The following is a 20,290-nucleotide window of genomic DNA, read 5'->3' as shown; positions in this document are numbered from 1 at the left end:
CCCATGCACACACACACACACACACGCTTCTCAGCTATTATTCGTGTCGCCTGGCACGGTGGCACGGGCCGCAGTGATGCGCGTTTCCATCACAGTGGTCTAGCTCCATTTGCAGAGCACGTGAGCGAGGGCTGCCTAATGCCCGTCACCCAGCTGTGTGATGCCCTTTCTTTTAAGTAATGTCACCGTGTCTTCTTTCCCTCTTTTTTTCCCTTAATGCTATTTCTGTCAGCGGACTCCAGAGGTAATAAATAAAGCTTGTGGGCTTTCGGAACGAGGGAGGGAAAAGAGGAAGAGAGGGGAGGGAGGGATGGAGGTTGGAGAAGGAGAAAGTGGTAGCTAATTGACTCTCCAGAAAGCATCCTAAATGATGTGGGGCTCAGTCATGCAGATACACACGTATCTGGGAAAACACACTCTACAGTCACACATGCAGATAAGCCCTGTGCCAGTCTTACTGATGAGCTTTGTTTGGGACTTTGGTGCGGAAGGAGTGTGACTGTATGTCCATCCATGCACATATTCACACTACTCTCTTTCACCAAAAATATACATCTAATTTTAAAGTTTTAACTGTGGTATACTAGGATAAATATATTCACAACATAGGTGTAACTAAAACCATTTATGCTGTAATAGTGAGTCGATAAATATTTGCTGTGGTATGGCTGATGCAATGCAGTCACAGTATTTACTTCAGTTTCTTTTAAATAAATCTACACAATGGAACATTTTCAATACTGAAATGATATAGTACCAGGGTGTTTCATGAATTGTGTATATTTAATTTGCTGTGTCTTGAAAGTGCCTATAGTGTCTAGACAGGCAAGGTAAAGAATGTGGTCTAGCTTCAAAGAATAAAGGAACCATCAATTCTGTTGGAATATCGACAGAAATTCCACATAGTTCCTTTCTGGAAGTATGATTGATACATATCAGCGAGTTTCGCCTAACTATGTACGATAACTGATTGAGTGTTTCTGGCTGGTTGGTTATTTTTCTGTGCATGTCTGAAAGACAAAGTGCAGTACATGCAGTTGAAACAAGTGTGATTGTGTTTTATATTGCTTTAATGTGATTAATGATTGTCTTGATTGGCTTATACTGGTCCCTGGAAGCATATATTTCCGATGCAGTAGTATGTTTGTTCAGGAGGAGAAAGTGGCGTGCTAAAAATGAACAATGCTTTATCATGTCATTAACCTGCTGAAGCTTGTCAGACAGTGCACAGCCTGACTTCTTTAAATAGACTTTTACAGACAAATCATTATGGAAATTATCGGATGCCAGTTATGTTAAACGAATGTTATGTCTGATCTGTAATCATTTCGTCTTAGTGAAACATTCCAATTATGTTTTCATTGCTTCCAACCGTAACGCCTTGTGAATGTCTTGGCACAGGTAAAATTGGATTTCTCCACAGCTATTATGTCAATTGCATTTGTACTATTGCAAGAAAATAAATAAATTTGCTTTAATTGGAGTCCCACAATAGTTCCCGCTGTCCCGGCCGTGCCTCGGGATATTGCCTCGGTAATGTGTTTTTAATCAACTCTTAAAGGCCCTGGGAGTCAGTGCTCTGTGATGGGTAGCGTGTTGACCGCTTCTGTGCGGAGAGAGAGCGTGGACGGAAAACAGGAGCTCCAAAGAGCCATTTTCTGCAGTAGGCTCTGTAATTAGCGTGCCAGCAGTGGCACATTAGAGATGTATTAAGCTCTCACAAGTTGCGCTTCAGCGTCAGGTAAACCACAGGAGCTGCTGCTGCTGATGATGAAGTTCCGTCTCCTCGGTGACACCGGGACCTCCATTAGAACAGTACCTGATGGAGTCTTTTAAAAGTCCCCCCTTGGGGATGAGCCAACACCCCAAACCGGTTTAGTTAATAAACAAAACGCCTGATACAATTGCCTGGCCATTTTACGTAGCTGTTTTCAACACCAGCAAGTTTTGTGGTACCAAGTGTTCTTACAAAGAGTCTAATGACGTTGTCTAGGTTACGAGAGCCTGAGTGCAATGCTTTGTTATCAGATGAATTGTTTTCATGACCTTTGTGTTCTCTGCTTAAGGCATGTTTGTTTCAGTGTAAAGGAAATACCAGTTGTGGCAAGCCATTTATTGCTCCTTTTCTTACCTAGATCTACCCTAACCTAGTACTGTACCTGTACATAACAACTAGCTGACTAGTTGACAAGTATTATGGAAAAACTCGACTAGTCAACCAGTCAAAATCAGTAGTCGTGACACACCTATTGCTATGTGCACATACACACAAAAACATACACATAGACACACACACACACACACATTCCCACACAGACATACACACACACACACACACACACACACACACACACACACACACACACACACAGCATTCCTGTCCACTTCAGGAAGCCTTCACACATTCTTCTCTCACACAGTGGAGAGGGAGTGAGGTTGTCACAGGCCCGTGACACCTTTGTAACATCTCCATCTATCCTTGTTCTCCATCTCCTCCCTTGACCCATCTAATTCCATCCATCCTTCTGTCATGCTGGGCCGACCACTCACCGACTGGACGAGTGTGTGTTTGATTGTCACCCACTCTGTGCAGGGGGAGGTCCAGTCTTCACTGCTCTTGTCAGCATGACACACAGACCCTGTCAGGAACAAGCTGTTGGGTCTCTCTCTCTCTCTCTCTCTCTCTCTCTCTCTCTCTCTCTCTCTCTCACTGTCTGTTGCTGCGCCTCAGTGTAAGTGTGTCTGTGCACGAGCTTAAAGCCTGCAGGTGCAGCAGCAGTAATGAGAGAAAGAGAAAGGGAGGAAGCACAGAAGAAAGATTGAGAGGGGAGGTGTCAAGAGCCCTCACATTTGAGACAGAAAAGAAAGCTGAGAGATGTTGAGCTGTCCAGTCTGACGTACTCTACCTGTGTTAGAGAGGGATCTCTGTCCAGTCTGACATGCCTGTGATCTCCGAGAATTCACACACTGCAAGGTGTGTGTCATGGCCCTCATAAGTTATGAAGGTAGTACTACCATAATTACTACACTGACAATACTGGAAGTAGCCTCTGGGCATATACGTGTGCTATTAAATGTAACAATAACAACAGGTGGTTACAAATAAATGCTGTATATTTAACATGACTGTATCCACTTGCAATATGCATTATTTTACACAGCAATATGGAAGTAATCTTGGCTAACTTTCATGATATTGCCATTATATAACCCAACAACTTATGTCTTTAACAGTTTGCCCCTTGTGTTCTCTTGTATAATTCATCATCAAAACATATGGATTACTAAGCATATCACTGCCTCCCTCAAAGCACTCCACAGTAGTTGTGTTCTTTTCAACACCCTGAAGATTTAAGATTAGTTTAATATACTAATATTAATTTAAGATTAGTTTAATATATTAATATACATTATCTGGCATTATCTGGCCTTTATATATATATATATATATATATATATATATAATATATAAGGTTGTATGCAAAATGCAGAGTTGAAATGTTATCCCTTTAATGTGTTTTCAAATGACGGCTTAACTAACAACACCATAGTAGCTTCTTTCTTTCTGGGACTATTATTTTTGGTAACTCGCTGTCTATTTTTCCCATTGTACATCCTGTGCCGTGTAATTCCAATGTAATTAGTTATGTAAATGTCCTAACAAAGCACTGTAATTACAAAGTGTCACATTGTACTTACTGCACTCTGGTTGATTGTTAACTCTCATCCACACACTCCGACAAACAACGACTCCATGTTTTGGGGCATTTGCGAGTATTTACTGTACACAAACCATTGCTACAGGCACAGTAATTTGGGAATTATGAACAGATAATGCAGTGGCAATGGAGGAAACAGTCAACCCGTGAATTATGTAAACGGTGCAGTGAATAGTGCTTGAATGTCAACTGGTGGTACTCTGTGTTTTTGTCGTGTTCAGTCTCTGACGGCTTGTGCTGGAATGTTGGCATACATTGTTGTGGCAGGCAAGTGTTACTCAGTATGGAGTCAGTGTGAGCGTGTGTGTGTGTGAGTGTGTCTGTGTGTGTGTATGTGCATGTGTGTTTGTGTGTAGGACATTATGTATGTGTGTGAGACATCATGTAGAGCCACCAGGAAAGGCAGTGGTGCCCTGTGTGGCGTGACCTTGTGTGTGTGGAGGCCACAGTGGGGCAGCAGCACCAGCTGAGCCTCCATCAGGTCAGGGGTGTGTTTCCCCAGGCACGCTCTCTCTCTCTCTCTCTCTCTCTCTCTCTCTCTCTCTCTCTCTCTCTCTCCTTATTTCTCTCTCTCTGTCTCTCTCTTCCTTTCTCTCTCTCTCTCTCTCTCTCTCTCTCTCTCTGTGTTCTTGTGTATGTGTGTATGTGTGTGTGAGAGAGAGAGAGAGAGAAATTGTGTGGCAAAGTCATCTGTTCCCTGATAAGGTGACCAACAGTCCTTTGGGCATTCAGAAGAAGGGGGACCATGCTCACTGTACACACAATCACGTATCCTGGATACTCACACACATTTTACTTACACTTCTTTTACACAAATAGACATACTTACTCGCAATATACTGTGTGTGCAAATACAACAGTACACTATTTGGGCAGCCGTGGCCTACTGGTTAGCGCTTCAGACTTGGAACCGGAGGGTTGCCGGTTCAAACCCCGACCAGTAGGTACGGCTGAAGTGCCCTTGAGCAAGGCACCTATCCCCTCACTGCTCACCGAGCGCCGCTGTTGTAGCAGGCAGCTCACTGCGCCGGGATTAGTGTGTGCTTCACCTCACTGTGTGCTGAGTGTGTTTCACTAATTCACGGATTGGGATAAATGCAGAGACCAAATTTCCCTCACGGGATCAAAAGAGTATATATACTTATATACTTATACTTACTTATACTTATACTTAATTATTTTTTTTAAATCATGGAGTAGATACGGCAGTTTGTTTTGCATTTCTCTCATGACCAGCCATCTTCATCTTCCTTATTGACTCATTTTCCCCTCAAATGCAAATTACTAAAAGCAGGTGGGTGTATGTATTTGCATCTACACATGTGTGTGTCTGTGTGTGTGAGTGTGTGTTGTCGGCCCCCGTCGGCTCGCTCTCTGATGGAGCAGGTGAGCGGCATGGCGTCGCGTTCTCATCCCGGCCCCTCCCATTAGCATTAGCGCTAATGATGGGCGCGGCATGGTGCAGCGCAAATCGGGGAGCAGGCGCCAGGGACTGGGGGTGGAGCTGTGGGGGGGACAGGGGCCCGGCTCTCAGCCCTAATCATCTCAGCATGGGGCCACAGCTCCCGGAGGATGCGTTCTTGTCATTACGCTCGCGCTCAAACAGCGGCCCATTTAAATGTCAGGCCTGATGGGCCCACTCCTCCCGCAGTCAGAGAGAGAGAGAGAGAGAGGGAGGGAGGGAGGAGTGAAGAGAGAGAAAGAGAGATGCTATCTCCAAAGAGGGTGGGTAAAGGAGGAGGAGGGGGGAGAAAAAAATCCATCTGATCTGATGAGCAGAAATTACCTTTTAATTAGCCAATTCTTTAGGCTTTCGTAATTGTTTTGGTCACACAACAAATGTGAGGCCTGTAATTTTGGGGAAAAGCTATTTTGCGGAGTTGGAAAAAAAAAACGATGTGAGGATAGTGAGTAGATTTTAGGGAGGTGGTGGGGGGAGGGCACAATTTTGTCAGGCTGTTTCATTATGGGGATGGAGAAGAGTGTCTGCAGCATGTCAGTTTATAGGCTGTAACACTGAAGCTAAACACAAATCATATACACCTATCGCAGTCAAATCAGGTTTGAACAGCCCAAAGGACTACATATTTTTAACATGTAGTTATATTCAAGGTGTAAACTTTCCACATGATTGACAGTGGGACTGACACTTGACTGTATAAAACCTGCACTCACTGATGCACTTTCTCTTATTGTACTCTACCTTTTTTAAATTGTTTTAATTTATTCTAGAATTGTTGAGAGATTGTTTGTGATTGATTGATTTAAGTGATTGATTGTTTTAAAAGTTTTAAACGGTTTACCATGTAAGTCGCTTTGGCTAAAAATGCGTCAGTCAGATGTAATGTAATGTAATGATTGACCGTATATGAGAACCCTCGTTTCAGCTGTCACAGAGCCATACAAACATGGCTAATGCTGGGATGTTTTCAGTGAAACCAGACCACAGTTCCTAAGTTCTGAGAAACTGTGAAGTTACTGTTTGTATTAGAGTCTACTTTGGTTGCTAGTACTGCCACTTCTATGAACATCTCCCGTTAATAAGACTTGAGCACAGAAGATGCACTGCATTTTTAGTCTTGAACTTTTGTTTACATTTCATTATTTTATCTGCTTATTCTAGCTATTCTTTTTTTATCTTATCTTATATTTTATTATTGATTTTACTACAAATTACCTCAATTATTAGTTAACCATCCATTCCTGTTTAATAAACTTTGTCTCTTACCACTTAAAGATCCATTGTTAAACAGACCCCTCTTAGCCCCTCTCTGTACTGTATTTAGCTCTTGGTCCACTTTAGTGATGCTGGACACTGCAAAATAGGCAAATCATATGCATAAGCCACTCTCAAGTGTCCGTGTGTGAACAGATGGTGCAGGTCTGAGATCAGACTGGATGGATAGCTTTCGCTGGCTTATGAAATCCAAGTTTGTCAGTGAATTTCTGTACAGATATCTATTCGTCTGCACCAGGACGCCTAAGTTCATTGGTCCTTATTCATCAGTGGTGCGTCACACGTACATACAGTACATACACAAATACACAGTATGTGGTTCATGTATGCATGTGCACACAGTGAAAACTCACTCTCCCACAGACACACACACACACAGACATACACACTAAATACACACACAGATGTGTTTGCCAAGGGAGGGTGCTGACATTTAGCTCAAGAATTCCCCTTAAGATAAAATCATAGACAGCATTCTCCTCACAACCCCCCACCAGCTTGTACTGTAGTCCTCATTCACCTTTGCTTGGTTCCACATTTCACAGAAATTATAAGATAATTGTAGGATTTTGAACTCATTTGAGAACTTTGTCTCACACATATTCAACATGTCTCCTCAAATGTGTATAAATAGTAGAGAAGGTATGTGGTTGAAATAAATGGTTAAGTGCTACATTAAACAGGATGATTGTGGCAGCAATGCCTTAATCTATATACGTTGTTATATCCAAAAGGTTCAATCCCAGAGCAAGGGGAGATGCAGCAGGCTACCAAGGCAATCTATTTTATCGTCCTAGTGTGTGATGGAGCACTGTTTCCATCTAGTGGCGAGTCAATAAAACACCACAGGCAGTGTCACCATTTTGACCCCTGCGTCTCCAGTCAGTGGTTGCAACTCTGCCTCTGGCTCCGAGCTTCATGCACATGGTCCTCTAATGAGCAGTCTGGCCATCGGAGCAGTTGACTCGACCCCACACGCCCCCAGCCCCCATCCCCTAGTGCTGCTCTGAACCCCACTGTGTGTTTGGGTGAAGGATGCTGGGAGCTGGGCTTGGCGTGACAGGGTTATAGTGGCTGTCAGTGTCAGTCAAATGAGCAGTGGCTGATGGACTGGGCAAACTCTGCTTCAGGGACCAGCGTGGAGGTTTACCATGTGAGTGGATGTGATCCCTCTTTATCTGTCTGTCTATTCCTCTCTCTCTCTCTTTCTCTCTCTTTCTCTCTCTCTCTCTCTCTCTCTCAGTCTGTCTCTGTCTCTGTTGCCCAAAGGTGCAGCTCAGGGTGCACATCTGTGTCATGCGAGCACGGGCGGTGTATTCTCCACCAGTGCTGTGGGCATGCTGTGTACAGCACATAAATTAAAGTTCTCACTGGTGCCACACTCACGCCTGTACAGATCAAACCCCGGTTTCTGTGCAATTGTGTACTACCATTCAAAACAAAAGCTGGATGACAACAATGACTTTTGTTCAATCCCCAGGTTATGTTGGTATGTTTGTCTTTGATTGTAAAGACATTGTTTTGTTTGTTTTGCACAAGGAATGTTTTGTTTATTCTCTTTTTCATTAAGTGAAAGGGTCGAGATGTGTTTGAGGTGAAACTGCAGTGTTTGTCATGATGTGAGGTGGTGGAGGCCTACTCCTCTCATGCAGTCACTCATCTTCCTTGACGCAGGTGGGCCATCAGGCCAGATAGATGTCACAGCAAAGAGAGAGGGAGACGGTCCAGCACGCTGAAGCCACCGTGGAGACAGCAGGGCTACGTGTGGCCAGTGCTTCCCTGCGGGGAGATCAACGAGGTCAGTGATGGTTGAGAATCCTACAGTTGAAGTCATACATTCATATACAATTACACATTAAAGCTTCCTTTTAGCTAACTGGTGAAGCCCACTTCCAGTCAATCATGCTAAGCAGGCTAAAGGTGTCAGACTGCGTTATTGGACACACAGAGAAGTATCCTTTTATCTAACTGGAGTAGACGACAAATAAGCTCATTTCCCAAACATTTGGCGTGTTCCTTTAAGCTTGGATGCAAACTGATCTTTCAGCGGGACAATGATTGTAAGCATTTCCAAAATGGTGACACGTTTGTAGACAGAAAAGTAAAGATTTTAGAGTGATAAATAGCTAAATCCAATAGAACATTTGTGGGCTGAACTGAAAAGGCAGGTTCAGGAAAGTATGAAGCCAGGAGGAATGAGCCATACTTCCTGCAGATTGTTGTGCGAAGCTTGTGGAAAGTTAACCCAAGCATTTGATTTAAGTTATACGATTTGAAGGCAGTACCACTAAATATTAACAAAGTGTATGTCAACTTTTGACTCTGAGAATATCCTAAAATAAATAAAAGCTGAAAGAAAAAGAAAAAACTCTTCATTATTCCATTAACCATTATTCTGGAATTTTGCATCACCAAAATACTGTAAAGTAGAGTGCGGGGTATAACCTGAAATGAAAGAATTGGGGATTCATTGAATTTAGTCAGGGTGTATGTGATTGTGAACTTCTAACTTAAACTGTATCTTTCAGACAACACAGGAAAATCCATTGGCGTTCCTCCCATCACTTTAAATTCCTATGGAAAATGGAAATGAAAATCTCTTTAAATGTGAAATGTCCACTCTCTTAGTTAATTGAAAGTAACTCTCATATCAATAATCAACTTGACCTGCTCTTCTCATTTCTGCACCTCTCTAGGATCTGATGTGGCCACTAGAGGGTGCTCTTGTGCCTTCTAACCAGCCATTCCCTCTCAGCGGCACTAGGGGGCATCAGAGCTTCACACCACTGAGGCTGAGGGTGTTGAGGAATGGCCAAGTAGTTGAGCGCACCAAGGCCACGTCTGTCACTCTTCCAAACATTACAAGCAGCCGGATGAGATCACAGTAAGCAAAACAACTAGAGGGCGCGTTTCAGTGCTTATGGATGGCAGAAATGCAGTTACTTTGCACAAGCTAAGCCCACAGGTAGGGGGATATCGCAGGTATTGCAGTTTCATTTCACAACATCAAGGGAGTATGACCTACGACCAGCGCATTTTATAGAATTTCATAGATACTTTCCTCACGTTTAATATTTTTCTGAGAAATTCTATTTAAATAAGTCTGCAGGAATGCTAAGAACGCTGTTATATACGGAAATAGATTATTAATAGTTCAGTCAAAAATGTGGATGTTGATCAGATTCAGACATGATCCAATCATAGTGTCCATATCTGCATTCCTTGTCCTCATTTTGCAGAGTGGCCAAGAGCAAAGGATCCAGTGACAACAACACAGAAGATCAAAATGTTGAGTTTCAGGAGTTCCTCAATAGGTAACAGTGCATAACTTGATATCATAACACATGCCTAAAACAGATGATCAAGTGCATATAGCACAGGTGACACACCTGAACGTGGCACACCCTGAATGCTCAGAAAACCTGCATTTTTTTAAAAGCTCAACAGTCCCACAAAGTTAGATCAAATGGCTCGGGTCTGGTTGTTTCAAGTCATTTCAGCCTTTTATATGAAACCCCAGATCCTTGTGCTCTCTCCTCAGGTGCACTGAGTTGCTGAAGCTGCCCTCTGTGGCCCGCAGACTCTTCGAGGAGGACGGGAAGGAGGCTTTCCAGCTCACCGGACTGCAGAGAGACCAGCTGGTATAAGAAGCTTGTTTGCATTCCAATACAAATTATGGGTTCTGGGTTCCGCTTAAGGTTTCTTCCGGTTCAAAAGAGAGTTTTCCTGGTCACCCATGTTAGCGCCAGGACATCATGCAAGACACTTAAGCACGTTGAGACAATGCAATTCAACTCAATGCAAATAATTTTAAAATGCACAATTAACAAGTGATAATTGTGCATTTTAAAATTATTTGCATTGAGTTGAATTTAATTGAATTTAAGTTTATTAACTAAAAACATTGTGGTTTTGAAAGTAGGTTGTTGCTTTGATGCGTACATGAACCTGTGTTTTTCTGAGAAAATGTTAAAATACCAGCCATTAACAAATTCTTTAGCAGTGTGTGGTTACAGCACAAAACTGATTATGCTAATTTATGGTAGTCTAGGACATGTGCACAGACTCTGCGTTAGAGGCCGTTAAAATACCGCTCTGTGTCAGCAATCACGTGTGTGTGTGTGTGTGTGTGTGTGTGTGTGTGTGTGTGTGTGTGTGTGTGTGTGTGCGCGTGTGTGTGTGTGTGTGTGTGTGTGTGCGCGCATGTGTGTGTGTGTTTCCTGTACAGTAAATGAGTGTCCAGTCCATGCATGTTCAGTAAATGCTGTGACTATGCAATGACCATGAGCCTGAGCCTTTAGCCTGTGTGTGTGTGTGTGTGTGTGTGTGTGTGTGTGTGTGTGTGTGTGTGAGTGTGTGTGTGTGTTGCAGGTGTACGTGTCATGTGGGGAGCCATGGGTGAGCCCTCAGCGCAGACAGGCAGAGGCCCACAGACGCCTGGCAGTGCTCCGGCTGGAGTGGGACGTGGCCTGCATACGGCACTACTGTGCCCTGAGGAGCCCCCAGGGTAATCACTCCATGAGATTCTCCACAACTGTGATGTGATCTTTCTCTTTGTTTCTTTCTGTCTGTCTGTCTGTTTATGTCTGTCTCTCACGGTCTCTCTTTGTCTCTCTTGTGTGCGTCTGTGCGTGTGTGTCTGTGTGTGTGTGTGTGTGTGTGTGTGTGTGTGTGTGTGTGTGTGTGTGTGTGTGTGTGTGGTTGTGTGTGTGACCGTCTGAGTGTGCGTGCGTGCGTGCGTGCGTGCGTGCGTGCGTGGATGTATGTGTGTGTGTGTGTGTGTGTCTGTACAAGCATGCGTGTGTGTGTGTGTGTGTGTGTGTGTGTGTGTGTGTGTGTGTGTGTGTGTGTGTGTGTGTGTGTGTCAGACCTTGTTCTTGATGTTGAAGGACAGCCACAGGAGGGCTCTGCTGTTCTAGTGCGGCCGTACTGTCTCAGCCCTGAAGATACGACCCCTGAGCAGAGTCAAGCCTCCTCCGACACCTCGGACTTCCCCCTGTAAGTCATTATTATCACTGATCAGGGATTCACAACCACAACGTCCGCTAACCTCTAACCTCCATCCCCATTCCAACCTTTTTTATGGCCGTTCATCACTGGAGGCAGAGTTTGGTCCATGATTATTAAATTGGCAGAGAAATAAAGTGGTGAAAGTGGCTGATTTTGGTCCTTCAGAGGAGACACACATTGGAGAGCTCACCAGAGGGCTGATGAGCGGGTGACTCAGCGTCAATGGCCATGGCAACAACGGGGCTCCCAGGCTTCCTCATACGGGGAGGATGACTCTATTAATGAAGATACATCTGTCAAAAAAGACAAAAGCAGGTCAGTTTTGCAGTCAGAGAGAACCTAGAACATGAGAGTCTAATGTGTGATCAATACCAAACACCTACAAAGGCATTTTTGTAAGTCCAGTTTGTTTGTGATGTTCAGCTGATATATTCTGATTGAATACAGAACATTTCCAATACTTACTATGTCACTATTCCACCAGTGCCACCATTCCACCAGTGTCACCATTGCATGAACTGTTACTACAGTAACTACAGTCTTTAGAGAATGTCACTGTCCTCTTTAGGCTGGGAGGCCACAGACAGCAGTTTGAGTGGGCCAAGGGACAGCTGGTGAGCTGCAGGAGCCCATGGCTGGCTGTGGGAGTGAGGGCCAGAGAGGGGAGCTCTGCTGACCTCTCAAGCTCTCCGCTCCACCTGCTGCCCAGGAACCCATTGGACCCTCACCAGGTCTGGATCAGCAGAGAGGGAGAGAGGTGGGGAACCACACGTGCTTTCTTCACGTTTCTATTCAATGTTGTTGTAATGGAAAATGAATGGAATTTATTTTTGAAAACCTTTAATCCCAATAGACCAGTGTTTCTCAAACTTTTTCAGACCAAGGACCACTTAACCAATGAAAAAAAACCTCACGGACCACTCAAAAAAAAAAAGAAGAGTAGATGTACTTCAACAGTATATTACACAATAGGCCTCACCTTGCTTATTGTGTCAGAGGATTCATATGATTTAAACTGGCGTAGCATACATAGGCATGTTGCAGAACTGTTTGAATTTACATACAAGTTGGTTCAATACTGCAAACAACTCATCTATATTATATTCTACCACGTCTGCTCGCGGACCACTTGGGATAGCTTGCGGACCACTAGTGGTCCCCGGACCACACTTTGAGAAACACTGCAATAGACGGATGGGAAATGTATTTGAAAGAAGGGTTTTTTTTTTACAGTAGCTTAATGACTTTTATGTGCATGTGACTGCATGCATACACACAGGACGTTACACCTGCAAGCTGACCCAAACTTGGTCCTGGCGGTGTCCATGCCCCAAATCCCCTACACACATCAGCCTGCTACCATACCTACAGGCTGGCCTGTCATTCTACAGGTGAGCAACATATGTGCATATGAGAGAAGAGAGAGAGAGAGAGAGAGAGAGAGAGAGAGAGAGAGAGAGAGAGAAGAGAAACCACACACACACACACACACAAAGAGAGAGAGAGAGAGAGAGAGAGGCACACCCATATAGAGTGTATTTGCTAAAACAGATACCCAGTAATCCTCTGCCTGTGTGCTCCTCTGTTGATGCCTTCTCAGAAACACAAGCCCCACAGCCCCACTGCTGCTGCAGCCAATCAGAGGTGGCGCTGGCTGCCGGAGCAGAGGGTCCTGTGTGCTTTTTACACTGACGTCCTGGAGCAGGAGCTGACCGCAGCCTGCCTGGCCTCTGTCTGCACCTCCTGTGTGTATCCACAGCCTCTGCTGCAGCAGGTACAACTGCAGACCCATCTCTCAAGACCACAACTCTTCCTGTTGTAAATGTGATAGATGTGAACCATTTGAACCATGTTAGTTATGACATATGCAGTTATTCAATAAAAGTCAGTGAATCCCATGGATTTTTATGTGTATCTTTATTATTAATGTCATTTAATGATTTAGATTAGATTAGATTCAACTTTATTGACACATTTAATGGACAAACACACAGTGCTTAAACAGCCCATCTGCATCTCTTTCAGGGGTACTGTTGGAGCAGCCCAGGAGGGGAGGAGAGGGTGGAGGTGTGTGTTAGCTGTGCCACAGAGCTGAGAGGGAAGGTCCACTTAAAGAGGCTCCCTGCAAACTCCACCTTCCGCTGTGCTACAGCCAATCGGAATCCTCGCCTCAATCCTAAAGGGGCATTCAGGAGCCTGAGTGTGTGTGAGGTCAGAGTTCATGTTCTCACCTCAGTTTAACAAATGATTGCAGGTTCTCACCACTGCATGGTTTGTACTGAAGAACCAATGGGAGAACATTGGTTGTAGAGTGTTTTTTGAGTAAAAGAATCCTTCAGAAAGAAGCCAAACGCACCTCTGCATGATGATCTATACTGTAACTCTATTCTTGCCTGATCGATGATGTATTCATGTATCTCCAAAACGAACAAAAACTAATATTTAAACTGCGAGGTCTTACAACTCATCTGGGTTTTCCATATGGAAATACATTAGGCATCTAGGGCAGTTTTGTCCTAGGTGTTTTGATTTGGTGTGTGTGTGGGAGGGGGGAGGGGTATGTCTTTGTGTGCATGCTTGCACCTGATACATATTATGCATATGAACATATGAGTAAGGCTCCAGCTGTGGTGTTGATTTTTAGACGGATCTGAGCACCGAGGCTGCAGACGCGACTCTGCAGCGTCTAGAGGAGAATCTGGACCATCTGAAGAGGCAGTGTCCAGGGCAGACGACAAAGACGCAGTCCCCACGGGCTGGCCGCTCTGGCAGCACGCAGCTGCCAGTGAGAATCCTGGCCCACAGGAACGGCCAGACCCAAAAGGAGGCCCAGCTGGTCACAGCAGCTACCATGCCCCTGGTGACACACATGGTCTTACACACATACATATAGTATTGTATATAATAATACAATCAACCCACAAAGATTTCCTTGCTAATAAGCACAACATATTTACTTGCTAATTGCTTGTGTGTGTGTTCATAAGCGTGTTTGTTTGAGTGTGTATGCACAAATAGGCAAAGATTTGTGCATGCATGTCTGTGTATGAGCCTGTGCATGCACCGCTGTTCATGTTCAAAAAGACCCCCCCTGGACACCCTATTCTTCCCCTGTCTCTCCACACTGGTAGCTGCTGACTGAGGGCACCAGACGGCTGGGTCTCCCGCGGGCTGCCCTGCACTTCTACACGGCTGACGGCACCCGCATCCTCACCATCCAGCAGCTCAAGGCCTGGGCCCTCAACCAGAGCCTGCAGGAGCACCAGCCCCTCACGGACACGGACACCAGGCCCCACACTCACATGACAGCTGCCACCCTCTCTGGAGGTACAATAAACAGACCCTCCCCATGGCTTAAACAAATATTAAGCTGGTGATACACAAGGCAACTTTCTGAGCAATGTTGCTGGGAAACCACATAACCGGTTCCATATGTAGATGATTGTGACAAGTTGCGTACTGATAATTAACATACTCAAGAAAAAAAAATGTCATGCAAAGAAAAAGATGTTTACATGAACGTATATCAGTCTGGCCTCTTACTGACCTCCAGAGGCAGCCCTGGAGGGTGGGGCCGACCACACTGAGGCCCAAGCCCTTCCGCTGGTCACCGAGGCTGAGGTGGACACAGTGGACCAGGCTCTGCTGGCCCTGGTCCTCAGAGAGCCCATCCCTGTGTGGATGTCCTGTGGGGAGCCCTTCCAGCCGCCTGATGGTATCCATGCTCCCCGTGTCATATTTCCATATTGTATTGTAATTGTGAGCTGCCATTTGTACGTATACTGTATGCCAGGACATATTAGAAAAGATAACAGGAACTCTACCAATAGTGTCAGTAGTGCAGTAGTTAATTCCTAGCTAAGGTCTCATCTGCACTGTAGCTTGAACACTCAAGCTTTTTGGGTAAAAGCGTCTGTTTTTGGCGGGGAAAGCGTCGGCTAAATGAATAAATGTCAGTGTTTCCCACAGAATTGAATTCTATTTGTGGTGGTAGGTTTGCAGACTCAAATGTAACCGTTTTTAACACATTAGTGCAGTGTGGTTATGATGCTAACCAGATTTAAGCACAATTTAGTAGAACCTGTAAAAATCATTGTGTGGTGGTCAATGTTGATATTGTGGTGGGCCGCCACAAATAAGTCAATGTATGGGAAACGCTGAATGTAATGTAATGTAATGTAACTAGTGGTAAGAGACTTCATTAGTTTTGCTAAGGCTAGTCATGCTTTTCTACAGAAACTTTTATACCTGAAAGATGTCTGTCAAAGTAAAGACAATGTTTGCAGTATGCTGTAAATGAATAGAACACATACTGAGTGAAAAAAACAGGTGTACAGGAGTAAAACATTAGGTAAAAGCTACTTTTCTTAGCTTAGTTCTTGTGTCTTGCAGTGATGAAACAAAAAGAGATGCAAAGAGTGGCATGTTGGATGGAGAAGGAGAAACTGTTTCTAGATCTGGAGATCAGGAGGCACAAAATGAGGCAGCAGAAAGGTGAGGTGGCAAAATACAATATGGACCATGCACTACTAGTACTGACATATTATTTCTGATGTAATAATATGAAATAACAATGACGATGAGAATCAGCATAATATTGCCTCTATTTTGTATGCTTTGTCAATATAAGCAGTGTTCACATGCTCTCTGATTCCTCTCAATATTTACATCACTCAACACAGCCCGACCACCACAACTCCAGAGCCCATCCAGACAGATTCCCCAAACTGTAGAAAGAGCCTCGGAAACAACAGCTGATCTCAACGCCTCTGAGGTTTCCTTTCAAATAAAACGAGTCTTTTTGCATTTTACTAAAAGCAATATTATTATAAAATAGTAATAAATTGCCTTTGTACTTTAGTGATCACAACTCAAATTATTTGGTTGTCTCAGACATGCATCCGTGTGGAAGAGTCTATGCAGGATCAGGGCAGTAAGCCTGTCCAAGAAGGGCCATCAAGCTCTACACATGACCACTACTATCAGCCCAAGGTCAAGAGGGTCCTGGTGCACTGCAATGGAGGGGACATTACCAAATCAATATATGTCTGGGGCAGAACAATTGATGAGGTAGCGCCCTATATACTGTAAAGTTTAAAGGTGGAGCAACGGCAATGGGTTTTCTCTCTAATGCAAGGAGGTATACAGAGGTGTAGAAAAGATAGAGCACAGAGGAACGCAAAGCAGTGGTATTATTTTTTTAAGAATTATGTTTTTATATCATTTTAAAATGTCTACTGTATGTAACTATCTAAACAAAGACACTGAATAAGATATGTGTGTATTTGCCTTAACATCTCCAAGAGGTGGTGAGGAGAGAAGCCATTTTATGTAGGATACATTCTAGTTAACCCAGAACTTTGTGGTTGTTGTGTTCTGGTTTATTGTGCTGATTGGTTGATGAGGCTGTGTGATGCCTAATCCCGTGTAGCTCCTGAGCTGTAGTTCTGAGCGGCTGGGACTGCCGCGACCAGCCAGCCTGCTGTACACCATGCTGGGGGAGCCTGTCACCTCCTGGGCCCACATTCAGAGGGACGCCCTTCTGTGTGTGGCAGCAGGAGAGCCCTTCCTCACACCCAAAGGTGAGAGTGCACCCTCTCTCACTCACACAGATATCCGCTACTGATGTCTACTGTCTTCCCCAAGACTAACAAACTCTAGAAGTTTAGTGCTTACTTAGCAACAGTTTGTGTTCACTTCTGCATCAATGCTATTATAAGGTTCAGCCTTCACATAGATGCTTTGATATTGTTTGATAGTGTTTGTTCTCCTGACTTTCCTCAGACTGTCGAGACAGAATAGAGATGAAAGCCAACTTTGCCCGAGCTATAAGGCATCATCGCCTTACCACCAGTGGTATGGCAGTCAAACTGAAGGAACTGCAAACTATCAGTGTAGAACACCACAGTAGATGAGTGACCAAGGAACTCCAACTCCAAGGAACTTATTTCACCTGTGCTTGAGTGTGGATTCAGATGTATTAGCCTGAGTTTCCCATCACAACCCTATTTAATTAGCATGTTTATGTGTGAGAAACATCAAACTTGCATTATGCCTATTTGACTTCAGCCTTAGTCAACTGCATATGCAGCCTTTAGAGGGCGATATATTGCTATTAAAAGTGTGCAACCATTCTTTCAGTATGTAACATAATAACGAGCTGTTAAAAGGGGATGTGTTTCCCCTTGGTGATATCTCTGGTAGAAAGAACTGGGGAAGAATGAAGTCCACATTTTTAATACATCTGACATCTGTGTGAACTAATGCATTTAACCATTAAGGTGGTCAAATTGTTACTGCTGAATTTCATTAAATTGATTAAATTAATTATTAAATATTTATGCATTTGCATAAATATTCAAATTGTAGACCAATCACTGCAGTATTTGTTGTGATATGTAAGAAAGTAGTCTTGTTCCTCTGCAAATTAAAATTTGTCATGTCTTACAAATTCTCCTCTGTAGCATTAAGAGGACACAGAAAGCTGTGGGCAGGTGCCATTTCGAAACTATGCAATGGATTAATTTTATTATGTGAAAAAATATTTTTAGATTGAATGATTTTATTCACAGCCAGTATTCCAGTTTTTGTGTGGATTTGTGTATACAGGGCATACTGTAACTGAGGCTCTGTAAAGCAACTTGAACATGTTTACCAGTTTGAATTGACTGAAATTAAAATAACTAAATTGCATTAAATGTTTATGTTTACAATTCAAAGGATTCAATGATTCAAAAACCTTTACACAGTAATAAAAAAAATAGGTTAGAGGCTCATGGGGTTTTAGAATACAAGTACATCCATAAATAATTACATATCTGCTCTAAGCTGCATTATCAGGTAGAGGCAGTCTGTTTTCCTTGTTTATCATGCATATAGCGGGAATGAAAGTTATGTTGCTGGTGCTCTGAACTGTCTGTCTTATGAAAGCAGCTGGTGGTGGGTGTGTGAAGATTGATTGAGTCTGCCTTTCTTTCTACTGCGTAACTGAAGGCCTAAGAGTTGGGTCTGAGAGGTACCAGTGATCTTGGTCGCAAGCTTGATGATTCTTGTGAGTTTACATTACTTGTCTTTGCCATGAAGGTGAGCCAGGATGCAATATTGAATGTGAGGAGGACTGATTCAATTAGTGACTATACCACTGGTAAAATGTCCTGTCTAACATTAAAACCTTTCAGGGTCTTCGAGAGAAACATGTGCTATTGAGCTTTATTTATAGATTCCAGCAGCATGTTGTGTGACAGAAAGATTGTGGTTGATCTCTGTGCCCAGGTAGCCTACTTAATGATCTTGACCTGCTCCACTGCTTGCCTCTTCAGCCTGAGATTGTGTGGGTGTCAGGTGTTCGGTTCTCCCCACAAAAAAGCTCTTTGGTCTTATTGATGTTCAATTTCAAAGGACCATTATGTTCTCACACTGCCTGCATATAGGCAGGGAGTGCTTGTTTGTCAGGTGAGTCACCATGGCCATATCATCAGCAAAAAAATGGTTGAAAAGACACAGGCCTGTGGGACCCCAGTATTAAAACAATGTTGCTGGATTTAAGACCTGACATGTCGGAGTCTGTCCTAATCCATAACAGCAGTGTTGTGCTAACTTTTAGTTATTGGAGAGAAGGCGAAGAAGTGTGTTCATGTTTACTGTCTTAAAAACAGATGAAAGTCCATGAGTAAGGAGTTTGAAGACTCAACATGCCCGGCCACTGTATCCAGAAGACTTAATCTGGCCTCCTCAACTTCTCATGTCGCTGTGTCTGCAAACTAGAACAGGTCCAGTAATGGGTGGCCTGAAGGGGTGGGGGGGCAGATTCATATTCTGAAGTGTCACTTTATACCTTGATGGAGTGCTGTTGACAATCCACCATAATTTACTGCCAATCAATGTGTAGGTTTAAGCCAGTAATGTGGTGTGTGTGTGTGAGAGCTGGGTAGTAGATGCTATAACTGCAAAACCTAATAAGTTTGTTTCATTGATTGTACAATCTGAAACAAGAGGTTTGTTTTTACAGCAATGATACATTCATAGAGATTTAAGATAGCTATTTAGATTATATCAAAAGTGCAAGTGTGAAAGAATCATTTGACAAAAAATTAATCGGCAGATTGTGGGCCAGCGCCCTGGAATGCAGTCTCGTTACCCTGTTATCCTTACTCCAGGACGAGAGGGACATTCATTAAAAACAGTCAATCTCTGTAAACCCTCGATTTTAATTAGATGAAATAGGCAGTCATTCTGTTCAAAGTTTGTTCAGAACATGGGCAATCATTGTCATGCTCTTGTGTTTGATTGAGGATTATGGTTTTCAGGGGGACCAGAAGTGTGATATTTACCTTTGGCTTTAGATAGGATTATATGTTATAATCTATCCATCATCTCTGATAATAAGTATTTATTAATGATTTATGTGGAGAATGAGGTCTCAAAAAGAGGAGGGACACATTCCATGAGGTGGCATTAAATGATTAAACAACACATGGGCTGAGGGTTTTAGAATGGTGTATGGCTTGTTTTTGTGCTTTGTCTAACAACCTGTGTTTTCAGTTGTTTTAAAATCCGATATGGTCTGGTGGTATGCATTTTTTTGTATATGGATTAATTGGCTGTTTTTTTTTTCTGTTAATTATATTGACATACCAGAAGTCATACACGTCTTCACAAGCAAATCCCTCCTCTGATTTAAAATGCACAGATTCAAATGAGCCTTGGAATTATCTGACATCTAACAGGCCCATTTTAACAGGCCAATTTTAGCCTCAAAGCTACTACAGAATTCAGGATCCAGTCAGACAGTTTGTGCTGTGTACAAGCCCATTTTAGCCTCAAA

General features: G+C 43.4%; 1 protein-coding gene across 1 annotated transcript in view; it reads left to right on the top strand.

Annotated features, from left to right (window-relative positions):
* Positions 1 to 18,116, top strand: part of LOC125303419 (doublecortin domain-containing protein 1-like) — a 73,743-nt gene extending 55,627 nt beyond the window's left edge. The window contains exons 19-37 of the mRNA XM_048257178.1: positions 8,131 to 8,254; positions 9,153 to 9,340; positions 9,696 to 9,770; positions 9,998 to 10,097; positions 10,828 to 10,963; positions 11,325 to 11,454; positions 11,632 to 11,781; positions 12,035 to 12,223; positions 12,746 to 12,857; positions 13,067 to 13,240; positions 13,492 to 13,677; positions 14,111 to 14,326; positions 14,598 to 14,793; positions 15,020 to 15,181; positions 15,859 to 15,960; positions 16,149 to 16,240; positions 16,360 to 16,536; positions 16,898 to 17,048; positions 17,251 to 18,116. Coding sequence (XP_048113135.1) covers positions 8,131 to 8,254; positions 9,153 to 9,340; positions 9,696 to 9,770; positions 9,998 to 10,097; positions 10,828 to 10,963; positions 11,325 to 11,454; positions 11,632 to 11,781; positions 12,035 to 12,223; positions 12,746 to 12,857; positions 13,067 to 13,240; positions 13,492 to 13,677; positions 14,111 to 14,326; positions 14,598 to 14,793; positions 15,020 to 15,181; positions 15,859 to 15,960; positions 16,149 to 16,240; positions 16,360 to 16,536; positions 16,898 to 17,048; positions 17,251 to 17,381 — 2,791 coding nt within the window. The 3' untranslated portion in view covers positions 17,382 to 18,116. The remainder of the gene's footprint in view (positions 1 to 8,130; positions 8,255 to 9,152; positions 9,341 to 9,695; positions 9,771 to 9,997; positions 10,098 to 10,827; positions 10,964 to 11,324; positions 11,455 to 11,631; positions 11,782 to 12,034; positions 12,224 to 12,745; positions 12,858 to 13,066; positions 13,241 to 13,491; positions 13,678 to 14,110; positions 14,327 to 14,597; positions 14,794 to 15,019; positions 15,182 to 15,858; positions 15,961 to 16,148; positions 16,241 to 16,359; positions 16,537 to 16,897; positions 17,049 to 17,250) is intronic.
* Positions 18,117 to 20,290: the final 2,174 nt, after the last annotated feature.

Source organism: Alosa alosa, chromosome 11, assembly GCF_017589495.1.
Source record: "Alosa alosa isolate M-15738 ecotype Scorff River chromosome 11, AALO_Geno_1.1, whole genome shotgun sequence".
NCBI classification, from domain to species: domain Eukaryota; kingdom Metazoa; phylum Chordata; class Actinopteri; order Clupeiformes; family Clupeidae; genus Alosa; species Alosa alosa.
This window is presented reverse-complemented; position numbering and strand designations above follow the sequence as displayed.